The sequence below is a fragment of the Podarcis melisellensis genome (genome assembly GCF_964234715.1).
Source record: "Podarcis melisellensis genome assembly, chromosome: 1".
In the NCBI taxonomy this organism is placed as follows: Eukaryota; Metazoa; Chordata; class Lepidosauria; order Squamata; family Lacertidae; genus Podarcis; species Podarcis melisellensis.
Window position 1 is genome coordinate 95,671,106 of NC_138528.1, and position 12,752 is coordinate 95,683,857.

The 12,752-nt window shown below is 39.5% G+C and overlaps 1 protein-coding gene across 3 annotated transcripts; it reads right to left on the reverse strand.

Moving 5' to 3' along the window:
* Nucleotides 1-3,636: 3,636 nt before the first annotated feature.
* MAP3K19 (mitogen-activated protein kinase kinase kinase 19) lies at nt 3,637-12,530 on the reverse strand. 3 transcript variants are annotated; one of them, XM_081921637.1, is made up of 6 exons: nt 12,001-12,530; nt 10,887-10,994; nt 7,530-9,872; nt 6,828-6,968; nt 4,661-5,358; nt 3,637-3,977 (listed from the first exon to the last, which is right to left on the reverse strand). In XM_081921637.1, exons 2-6 carry the CDS (start codon nt 10,902-10,904, stop codon nt 3,920-3,922), a joined length of 3,258 nt encoding a protein of 1,085 aa, XP_081777763.1. In that variant the 5' UTR covers nt 10,905-10,994; nt 12,001-12,530; the 3' UTR covers nt 3,637-3,919. The 3 variants fall into 3 exon arrangements, with proteins under 3 accessions (XP_081777763.1, XP_081777764.1, XP_081777765.1); XM_081921638.1 differs by lacking the exon at nt 10,887-10,994; XM_081921639.1 differs by lacking the exon at nt 12,001-12,530 and having other exon boundaries at nt 5,176-5,358; nt 10,887-11,353.
* Nucleotides 12,531-12,752: the final 222 nt, after the last annotated feature.

Below are 12,752 nucleotides of genomic sequence, written 5' to 3' on the forward strand. Positions count from 1 at the left end.
CTTTGCCTTGGAATGCTTTTTACCCATTACTACATGAGGATGTAATGGATACATGTTACAAGACAGATAAATATCCTAATAAACATACAGCTCTTGTCTTACCTTTGCAGAAATCCATAAGTTGAATGAGGTTCTGTTCAGGTACTTATAATCAACCCTGTGTATTCTACAAATGACCATAGGATTGGTCCGTCCTCCTACTATAAATGCAAATGTTGCTATTTGAAGATTGAATGTGTGTTTCCTTTCATAGCCATATTCTTGGATAAGAAACATGACCTTCCAGATATAGTTGGTCTCACCTCAGCCAGCATGGCTAATAATGATTGGAGGTGTACTCTTAACATCTGGAGGGGCACACATCTTCTAGATCTGTTTTGATAAAACTGCTGAAGAGATTTGAGCCTAGACAAATTGCCACAAAGGTCTGTAAAATATAAACGGCAGAAGTACCAAAGAACTATAAAATTCTCTTAAAACGCAAACAACACAAGGGGCTGGCCTAAAGTAAGATGTGTAGAATTAACTCGAGTTAATTTAAGACTTAAATAATAACCATGAAGATACCATGGTTTGATTTCTTAGATGTTTGCAATTTTTCTTCAATAAGTAATTGAAATTAGTTTACAGATCATTTATGTCAGGCTTAAGATATGGCAACATACCTTTTGGGGGCAGCAGTAGGTGATACAGCACTTTTGCAAATAAACTGCTTTATCTCTCACATTTAGACCAACGTGTATCCTAAAGCACTCTTAGTAGAGCATGCCACACAAATTCAAGCTCAACTTGAAAATTTCGCATTTTAATAAACAAGTTTCAGTATGCCCCTCATTCAAAAAATGCACACTTATGAAATTGATAAACTCAGCTGATGCAAAATAAAATCATGGGAGTTTATCCATGCCACAATGGCCCTCCAGCATGACAAGGGAGAAAAAGATAACTGGGAGATGACCATTGTGCAGAGTAAAAGTTGAAAGTAATTGTAATAATATTGGGTAGCATACATTGAATGTATTATGGAATGCACCTATAGGAGTAGCATGTGATGTGAACAAATTTATTGACAAAATGTGGTTTGGGCTATTTTTGCAAAGTGAAGGAAACTCTAGTGATTAATGGGATAAATAATTGGGAACTCTCCACAAAGTAAAAAGGCGCGCATGAGAAATGGGAAAATCTGAGTACTTCTGTTAAATCCATGAAAGGAGCATACTCCATATGGTTGCATTGAGAATTATTGGTACAATCCTATCTATAAATGTCTACTCAGAAGCAAGTCCTATTGAATCCATGGTGCTTATTCTGCGATAAATATGCGTGGAATTGCTGCCCCAGTTTTTGTGGACCTCAAGTCATGTTTCCCATTAGTGGTGCTATGCACTATTGAGTTTACTGTCATTTGTTGAGTGGACTATCATGATAGCCATTGAATGCAGGGATTAGTCAATGCTGCACTTTGAATTCTGGCATTTAAATTGCACTTTTATACCTCTGCCTTAGTCTTAACAGATTCAGCTCTACCCTCAGTGGTTTAATTTTATATAGATCTATAAACTCAACTATGGCAATACTGTAGACCATTTATAAACTTCAGGATGAGTGTGAAGACTGGGGATTTTAACCAGATGGGTGGGGTATAAATTATAAAATTATTATTATATTCTAATACTACATCAATATAATTTGTGGTATCTTTACACTCTGTTCCCCAAATACCCATACATAGAAAAACTTGAGTTCTCTGGGAGTTGCCTTTCAGTGGCTTCTATTTAAGTTTGGGCAACTAACTGAAAAGTACCAACATGGGGTGGGTATATTTTAGATAAGGCTTCCTCAACCTTGGCCTTTCAGATGTTTTAAGACTACAATTCCCATTATCCCTGACCACTGGTCCTGCTAGCTAGGGATCATGGGAGTTGTAGGCCAAAAACATCTGGAGGGCTGAGGTTGAGGAAGCCTGATTTAGGTGCTTTCTCCCCCTCTTCAGACAACTTGCTGCTTTCTCCTCTGGTCAAACCTCAGAAAGAAACTTCGTCTCTTGGACTAATTCCTTGCTCTCGAACACCTACCTCTTCCTTAACTTTCCAAAGGGAAGGTAGCCATGTATGTGTAGTTGGGCTTGAGGCTGAAAGTTCAATAAAAATGTTTTAATAGGGCTTTCTCAGGGGAAAAGAAATGTGGAAGTGAAATCCCCACCCCTATTTCCATAATGCAATATTGGTTTGAAGTACTGAATTAACCATATGTAATCAGGAGAAAGTGGGCATATGTTCATCTGCCTACATTACAGGTAAGATTATTAGGATAACCCAAGATCATAATTTATTTAAGAAAAAAATCTAGCTATGCACATGTCAGAATATCTAAGGGGGAGGGGAAAGTAACTCCTGGGTAATATTATTGTTGATAGATATAGTGTAATATATGTCAGGGAAGAGTTAGAAGTTTCCAGTTTCTCAGAGGGAGAAAGCATTCCCCAAGGGGGGAAGGAGAGCAGTGAATCTAATAGAACGGAGCAAGAGGAACAACAGGGAGGGACTGGCTGTTCACAGGAAAGGCAAGAATTAAGTTCTAGCTCATATTGGGAGGAGGGGAGATACAAGCCAGCTCTAGCCAGGAGGTTAGAAAAAAGAGCGGGAAAGCGAAGGGAAGGGCGCCTTCGCCATTTTGAGAGTGGCTGGTCACGGAGAAGCAGAGCTCAGAAGGTATCCGAAATAAGTGACTCTGAGGAATAATAGTTAAGAACCGTTTATAAGATTGTTTTGTTAATACGCAATAAAAAGTTATAAAAGAACAAGAAGCATTTGTGTGGTGATCTGAAGAGGACAACAACCAGTCCTGACAATATAGTAAAAGGTTATACTGTTATATCCTCTCAACCTTCAAGTTAGGCTGAGAGACTGCTGAACCCAAGGTTACCTTGTATTATGGATAAAAGCACATACATTGCCTGGAAACAGGTATGTTTTTATTCTAGGATGCATATTTACAATTTAAAATGGCTCTAAATGGCCTATCTAGGGGTAGGAAATATCAGTTGTTATTAATGTCACTTGGTCATCCAGAGGCTAGGCTTATTTCATCAAAATTAAATTAAATTCTTTTCTTTTTTGTGGAAAAATAATAATAAAAGACAATGACTTACATTTCTGTTGTGAGAAGCAACACTTCAAAATCTCTTGTTACTTTTATTCTTTTCTACTTTGATCAGAAAAGTGAATTGCATGATTATTTTATTAAGTTGAGCATTCATGTACCAGTATTATTATTTTGGGTTGAATCCAGAATATTCCATCCACAAAAATAAGGGTTGACTGGAGGCAACTTTCATCAATGCTCTGTGCAGCTCCCCGCACCATTTCAAATGCTGCAAAGTTCCCCCAACCTTCTGCAGATGATTTAGCGTGGAAGTAGAGGGGGAAAGGAATTACTATTTTGCCTTCCATTCATGGTGGTTGAATGACTGGCTGATTAACCACTGCTTATTAAGATGAGCCTCCTTTTATGCAATTACAGTCAGCCTGTCTCTTCTACTGAGCTGTCCACACACTTCATATTGTGTTGCATGGCTCCTAGGCTTTGAGTTGGGGTGGGGGGTGGAGAGATGAATTGCAGGGGTAGGAAAGCCAAAAGATGTCAAAATGTCCGATTTTAATTTTAAAATGAGATTAAGTGTTCTACAGCCACAACATTTTGATACAAAGTTTGCCGTCCTGAAATTGCATCATGTCTATATTTGAAAATGAAAAACAAGTATTTACAACTCTGTAACTTTCACAGCTTTCATATCAATCACACTATAGCCTAGCCATTCTCAAACCGAAAGTTTAAATGTTAAATTTCATTTAACCTCTTCAATAAGTAAGGGGAAAATCTGTCATCTACTGAAGCCTTTGCAAAGTTAATGAGGTTTTTAAATCATGAAGGGATGCTGCAGCAACTGTAGAGCAGTAGGTCGCTCATACTGGTCCCTGTTTGGAAAATAGGAAAAATATATTTATTGTGAGTAATTGATAATGCTTCTGTCAGCAACATAGATTTATTACTTGTCTAGTAATCTACTTTTGAAAAACTTGTCTATCGCATGGGACTAGGTGAGCATCAAAAGGTTGTGCTCAAGCTTTTATATTCTTTTTTAATGATTGGGGCTTCTTTCTGATCATTTTGACATTTAAGGGTTTGATTCCTGACAGTTCTCAAATGGTTTTATGGCCTTTGCCCTGGACAAAAGGCTTTAGTTCTTATTAAAATAAAGGGGGAAGCTAGAAAAGCTTCTGCCTCTTCTCTTAAATAATGGTACCATCACCCCAGTCTGACAGTTTTTAGGTTTCAGACACTGCTGCAAAAAAGTTGCAGAACATACTCCTATCCACTTTTACAGGGGACAAATGGTCCCAGACATGTGGAAGGGAGATATTCAGCCTTTCCTTATTTCAAGCAGAACTCTTTCCCAACCCCTATCTGCAGGTACCAAAGACTGGACCTTTTCTTTGCCATCTACGTGTCATACCATAGACCTGGTGCAGTTTCCCGTACCTTTTTAAGGAACTCATTGAACTACACATTTTACTTAAGGAAAAGATATTGATTAAAAGGATATCTCTTTAATATTTACAGATATTTAATATCTCTTTTAATATTAATAACTACTTACCTGGTGAAACACAGATGAACAAAATCTGCTGCTTTTGTCGAGCAATGGTTGGGTAAGGAAGGCATGATTCCCCTGTGAGCACCAATATAAAACATGGCTGCTATCCTATCCATGGAAGCCAGTGGTGGTTTTCCTGTGGCCATCTCAAATACAGTGCAGCCAATGCTCCAGATGTCTGATTTTCTCCCATAGCCAGATTCTTTTATCACTTCTGGTGCCATCCAATAAGGAGTGCCATGCACTGATTTCAGTGGTTCGCTGTGGGCATCAGTCAGACTTACATAGGCTAAACGCTTTGCACATCCAAAGTCTATGAGCTTGATAACACCATTGGGCATCAGCATGACGTTGTTGCCTTTAATATCTCTGTGGACCACACAGTTTTCATGCAAGTATGCAACCCCTTGTAGAATCTGTTTCGTATATTTACAAAACACTATTTCAGGCAATGGCCCAAATCGATGAATAATACTGGAAATGGAACCACCTGGAACAAATTCCATGAAGATACTCACTATGTTGTCTTCTAAACTTGTTCCCAGGTACCCTACAATGTTGATGTGTGTTAGATTTTTCAAAATCTCAACTTCGTATTGCAGTTTCTGATATTCTTTCTCAGTCCCAATTTGGTCACAGGTACTCAGTGCTACTTGTTTCACAGCTATTAAATGTCCTTGGCTTGTAAGTCCACAATAAACCTAAAAATTAAAAATGTCTATTTTGGTAGTGGAACTACAGATAGATTCCTGTGTGCACACACATTTATATGTACTCACACATGCTGTTCTCATGCATCTAATTTAAATACATTATAACTCATCCTGCTTAAATTATGTCTGCAGTTATATCTGGTATTCATTTATTTCCATAGAAAATATGACAAGGTAATTTACCACATAAAATACTACAATAATAGTAAAAACATCAACAACATATTAATGAAAATTGGTTGCCCCACAAAAAACAAAAAAAATCATATTCCAAAGTCTGAGAGAATCGGCTTCTGGTATACTCTTCTGCTAAAGAAGAGACAGCCCAGTTCATACTTAAGCCCTTCTGATCACAAAAAATATTCTGTGTGAGCATATAATAGTTCTTCCATGAGCAAAAGAGGCACTTTCAAATCCAACCCACAGTATTTAAAGGCCACCTCACTAGTGTTTGTCATGCAGGGCTTTTAGTGAGTGCCCTCATCTGAAAGCTATGAAGACATTGGCAGTAAATAACCCAAGGCCAACCTTTCTTCCATCATAAAATTCAGTGAGGCATACGCAGGGTTCATAGGTGGTCTTTCCATCTAAGCTCTGACCACACTCAGGCCTGCTTAACTCCCATGTTTGCTTTATAGGAGTTGCTTCTGCATAACTGAACACCCTTTTCTTCCCTGTGCACCTGCTAAATTTGTTCTTGGGTTTCCCTCATCATCCTCCAAGCAGATTTGTGGAGAGTATGGGGTGTGCACTTTCTGGTGGAAGAGAGGGAGTAGTTCCATTCTCCAAATGTAAATTATTGTGCTAAGAGAATGAGGACACTGGATACTACCCACAGTGCCTCCTCCTGCCTGCCCTGGCAGACTCCTTCACAGTTCTCACCAATTTTGTGGTTCACCCAGAGGTTTAGATGGCTTCCTGAAATGCACATTTGGAAGTCTGTTCAGATAAGATTTTGTCCTATCTAGTCCCATGACACAAAGCCCACTTGATTTCCTTTAGAGAAAGTAAAGCAGCTTTAATCAGGGATGCAATTGTGGTGGATTAACAACACCCACAATTGTACATTATTGACTTTATGCTTAGAAGCCAGTATATTGATGGGCTGATGGGAGTTGTAGTGCAAAACATTTGGAGGACACCATATTGGATGTGTGTGTGCTTGTTTAGAAGGACCGGAATTGTAATTAGGATTGATCAAGGTTTATTGATGCTAAAATGTCCTTTGGGAGATACAGTGCAGTGGCGTAGCGTGGGGGGTGCAGGGGGGCTGGCCGCACCAGGCGCAACATCTGGGGGGGCGCTTGCACTCGCAGCTCTCTGCCCCACTAAATCCACGGGTTAGGGGGTGCAAATTACTTGCCTTGCCCCGGGTGCTGACAACCCACGCTACGCCACTGATACAGTGAATACACTTTGAGATAACGGGTGTAATATATACTCCCCATGTAACTTACTGTGCCATAGGCTCCTTTTCCAAGGATTTCACCTTTGGTCCACAGGATAGGTCCTTCACTAGCGACATTGTTTTCGGAAAATGTAACCACATTTAGAAATCTATTTTCTTTACTGGATTCCAGGAAATCTGGAGAAAAATCCTGTAAAAAGAGGACAGAAGAGCAAACCAGAACACGTTGAATGAGAAATAATGCAAAGAGAGGCTTGAGATCAGGGTCATTTATATGGTATGTTGAATAGACCTTATTTCTTTCCTGAGAGAGAGACAAAAACTCTTATCACAGCTGTCTTGAGATAAAGATTGCTGCTATTTACGGTAACTTGGTGGTTGGATCTACTGAGTGCTGTTAGCACAGAATACTTAAATGGACCTTCACTTATAGAGATGGTGTACCTCTGAGTACCACATGCTGGAGAGAGCAGAGGAAAACCATTACCTTCTTGGTGTGCTTGTCAAAGTAAGAGACATCTGGACTAGATGGGCATTGGTTTGAACCAGCAGTACAATTATTTTGTTCTGATTGCTATTTACAAATGGAAAGCTGAGGCTGAAAATAAAGAGTTGCCCAAGATTACCTGAAGGATTTCTGAATGGTAAGAAATTGAGTCCTAGATCTCAAGGCACAACATATTTTAAATATCTGACAGGCTTTCACTGTTCTATTGCTATTGAATATACATATAAATACTTCAATAATTACCTTAGAATTTCTAACACTTGCTGCGCTGTTTCCTTTACTCTCAGTGTTTCCATTTTGTACCACAGTATCTGTATTTTTTGTAGCTATTCTCGAACGGTTGCCATCTGCTCTATCGAGAGAGAGCAGCTCAGATACAGAACAACAAAACGAGTCTTCAGTTATTTCTTCACTGCAGATCAGGATGTTTGGATATTCCTGGGAAACAGAGTTTGCAGGAAGGCAAGTCCGTTCAGTTGATAAACCAACTTTTTCAACTCGTGGGCTTTGTGGAGGAGGTGAGTTTACTCTGTTTGGAAAACATAGTGCAGGGGGGTTCCTTTGACTATCATCACAGAACAAAACCTGATTTGCATCCAGATCCTCAAGGCAAGCAGTTGATCCAATTTTCGCCTGCATTAAACTTTTGTTCTGTGCTACATTTATATGTTCATTTGTATCTTTTGCATAGTTTAAGAAAGGAGCATATTCTGCATGAACTTTAACCTTTGGCCAAAGCAATTCCTGAACATTGATAGCAAATGCTTTACTAATGAAAGCATCGCCAGCCTCTGAAGTGTGATCCAATGAGACTTCTTCAATAGTTGACAAATTTGAATTAGGAATGATTTCATTTTGTTGAGCTGGTAGAGTAAACTTGGTAGGAATTGGCAGCTGCTGATCATCATCTTCATGAAATGGTGCTGCACTCTTTATTTGCCCTTCTGTTTTAGGGCCAATCACACTTTCCTTCTGCTTCTGACAGCAACCCTCTAACCCAGATACCCCTCTTTGCCCCAAATCCTTCTCCTTCTGTTTAATGCCAAGGGAATTCTTGGGTGATTTGGGGCATGCTTTCTTCTGGGCATTTCTTATTCTGCCACTCTTCTTTGCACTGAGATGGTTATATTTATGTTTCATTGCAGTGCGCCTCCCAGCTGGAGCAGAGTGCACATTCCTGCAGGAACTGTTTTCACAGCCATTAGGCTCCCTGGAATATGCTGGAGTTCCAAACATTTCATAAATGCCAGGACCTTTGTCACTTGAATTTATTTCCTTGAACATGTCACTGTACTTCAGGTCTACGAAGTCTACGGAAGACTGTGCTTGTCTTACAGGAAAAGGAGTGATGGTTTTTCCTGAGCCAGGAAAATGTTTGGAATTGCTGGGGAGCATCTGCTTTGGGGGTTTCTGACTGCTTTGACCGAAGCGCCTTTTCTCCTGCTGAAGGTGTTTCTTCTGAAGCTTTGAGGAAACCCCAGTCTTTGCATGAGACAATTCTAGTCCTTGAGAATGAGAAGTGGGATTCTTTACCTTGTTAGCATGGTGTTGGATAGAACTCTTGCCCCAAAGAATAAAATCTTGAGGCATCTTGGTACACACACTAGCCTTTAGAGCCAAGGTGGTTCTGTTGCTGTTTACTTTAAAATTTTCACTCCCTTTATGAGCAAATACATTGAAGCTGTGGCTTAAGTTAGTTGGCATGCTCTTTCTTTGAGCAGAGTGTCTAGAAACATGGGAGATCTGATCTGGTTCATGGTTAGATATTGTAATATGGCTAATGGGAGTTGCTTTCATAATATTGCTTTCAGCAGCTTCAGACACAGTGACGTTTTCCATCATTCCCAGGTTGATTGCTGTACAAATACTGCTTTCAGATTGTTCAAGATCCATCAAAGTATTAGGAATAGTAATCACTGAAGCATGATGTTCTGTAACCTCTCTTTGCAGACTTGAATCCATATCAGTATTTCCTGCTTCAATATTCATAGTATTTTTTGTATGTTCGTTTGGATCTGGTTTCACCTCTGATGATTCTGCTTTACTTGGCTGTAGCTTAGGGCTGCCACTCCTCTTTGCAAAATATTTCCCCCAGTTCTTAGCTTTGGAACTATCTTGATGTCCCAAAGGAGAACATTCATATTTTTCTGCTGTATGTACTACTTTGCTTTGGCTGTAGTAACCATCAGGATGGTCAAAACTACAGTCTTTGCTTGTAATACTTAAACTCTCAAAGGTTGCCAAAACCTGATGCATTTCACCACTGGATACTTCATTTCCTATATCTGCTCCATATCTGCTGCACTCAAACTGCGGTTCAGTTTCTTGGGCTTTGGAATATCGAAAGGTCATATGACAGTTATCCAGGGTGACTGAGTGTGGATCTCCAAGGACGGTGAAGCCATCTGTTATAATTTTGTGATTCTGGTCCTCAGACTGAGGGTCAGTATGCTTCGTAGGAATGGAATAGTGGTTCAAAATATTGGGCAGATTATTACAATCAGCATTTTTCTTGGCTTTGTCTTCTAAAGGAGGAAGCTGCACCATTCTTATAGGATGAAATGCCACTGGTGGTGATAGGTTGAGCTGGAAGTTTAGAAAAACCACCTATTAGTGAATCAGTATTGTTTAGGAAATTCTTAAATGAGTTCAAGCATGGATACCACTCAATAAGCGTGGCTGGAAAAACAAGCCAGATGGGTGGGGTATTAAATAACAACAACAATAGAGTAGTGCTAATACTCAGTTTTACTTCTTAAGCCTTGCATCACACATATAGTTTAGAATAGAGTCATGTATACAGAATGGAGTCACCCATGTATACAGACAGTGGGGAAGGGGGAGTGAGTGAGAGGGAGTGAGAGAGAACAGAGGGTGACTCCATTCTAAACTCTTTCTCTCTCTCAACAATTTTTCTGCCTTTGTTTTACCCTTTAGTCTTAATATTTGAAAGCAAAATGATATGGATTGGGTTCCAAAGCAGGCTTGTGGCAAGAGTTTTGTACTACCTTTCTTTGTTTTATTTCTTCCTATGTTCTTTTTTATGTTCTGCTAAGACTGGAAATTAACTGTATTTGTCTTATTGTTTGTATTATATATTATAATTTTGCTAGAACATAATTAGCCAAAACTTTGTATTGTGAATTGACCTGACTTTTGTCTTCTTTGCCAGCCATCTGGCATATAGGGTTGCTGCCTCCTGCAGCATTATCTTTGTGCTTTAACAGTACAACGTAATCTGCAGTATAATACTTGGGTGGTTATACCATAGACAAGTTATTGATCTATCTTGCCTGCTGCTGATTCATCGTAACATAGAGGTTCTTGATAAGCCATAAACTTTCCTTGAATCTAGCCCTTCAGAGATGCAAAAGCATGTCTGCACCATGACATTATGCTCAGTCACTTTTATGAGGAGAGGAAGTGAGACAGGAAATTATTAAGTATAGGAAATTAGCCTATTCCCTTCTCTTGAGATAACTGTCACAATGTTGCTAATTAAAAAAAGAAAACACCAACTATGGAACTTTATTCCAATCAGATGATTGAAATAATTGGCTAAATAAAGAGAAAAATAGATTAACATGTATGCTTACTTACAAAAGTATTTGAAGTCATCTGGCTCTCTTACTTGTATTAACTGGGGCTGGGGCATCATCCGCACTCTGTCTGCAGATGACATCTGTTTTCCCTACATATGGTGATCAACTACACAAAGAGCTTTCTAATTACTATGGTTACCCAGAGCAGTGCATCCTCCTCTTTTCAGAGGAAAGCCACTAACCCTACAGTGTCATTTAATTGTATCATTACATGAAAGGAGGTTGCAGATTACAGGTGGTAACAATTATTTCTTAATTAAAAAAAACAAACTTTTAAAATTATAAAACAATATGCTGGGGGCACTCATTAGGAGTGTATGCTGATGACACCCAGATCTATTTCTCTGTAACAGCTGAATCAGAAAATGTCATGAATGTGATCTACTGAATTAAACTCATCTTTAAGATTTTCTGAGGATATCCTGCTGGTTATTACATGACCAGTAGATTGTCCCTTGGTGACCATATTGAAGTTGGTCTTCTAAGCTCACCCTCTGGAATGCACTTCCTTGGGCAAAGGCAGTAATAACTTTCACCCACTCCTTAAAAGCTTGTATGTTTACCGACACTTTACTGGACTTTGACTCTTAATATGTTTGACTATGACTCTTCAAAGTCAGTAGTCTTTAACTTGTCAAGAGCAAGGACTCACTCAAGATTCACACCTGGCATAACAACATGGACATGCATCCATGAGCCCCATGAACTGAGGGAAGAGAGGAGCTTTGTGATGAAGAGCTTTGTGATGAAGAGGAGCTTTGTGATGAAGAATGAAGTCCATATATCCAGAGTGAAGGTTAAAGGGACAGAGCCCATTCATTTGGTGGTGGAGCGAAATATGAGGAAGAAAGCATTATGTTCAAGTATGCTGGTCTTCAACTCATTTATAAATCCCTGCCACCAACCGATGCATAATATGAATTTAGCCCAACATTGATTATTCTTATACAAATTGGACTCCCAATCGTGTCATTAACACAAAAAGTGCAAAATTCAATTAGCTAATATCACTGCAGTAAAATGTGCTCATATCATCTGTAACCCACTGAACTTCATATGCGAAAAAGAGGAAACAAAATAAAAAATGAAGTAACACTGTGGTTCTGGCTTACCTGCAATTTGCTTCTCCCAACAATGACACTCCAAGCATGTTAGCTTATAGTTGCCCAGGTGTATGGGACTCCCAATGTTCTTGGCCTTGACTGCAGAGCCCACTGAATGATTTCTGCTTCAGTCTCCCTACCCCCATCCCATGTACAGAGCTACATTCAGACTGTTTTAGTTTACAGGCTGTCGCCAAGGCAACTCTCCTTGGGGCATTTTGTATGGTGAATTGCCAGTCAAGCAGACTCAGCTGGCTGGGAAAACAAATGTAAGAAACCCACATCTCCAACTGATTTGCTCCACCAGCGCAAACACTCTCTGGGTTGGAGCCAAAGTAAACTACAATTTTTTTGCAGCACTTCAGAGGTGCACCACGCTCATCTTACGCTCTGTTCTTCTATTTTACAAATGACAATCAAATGCTGAAATGCGGCAGCAAAGGGCCACCCAGGTCCCAGGCAATTTGTCAGGGCGGGGATGGATGTAAGGTAAACCTGGCTTTATGAACAAATCTCTCCCATGATTTTTTTTTTAATTAACCAGGGCTTCGCCTGCACTTCATAATTTCTGAGTGCACCCACATGATGATGATGATAACAATAATCCATGACAAAATGGTTCTCCATACCAAAACTAAAACAAACCAAGTCAGAATGAAACCTTCAGTGTAAAAATCTTAACATTTCAGGAGAAATTCAGGAGACCCAGAATCACAACAACAGGGCGCTTCGGCTTTGAAGTCGGTGTGGCGAACCACAGC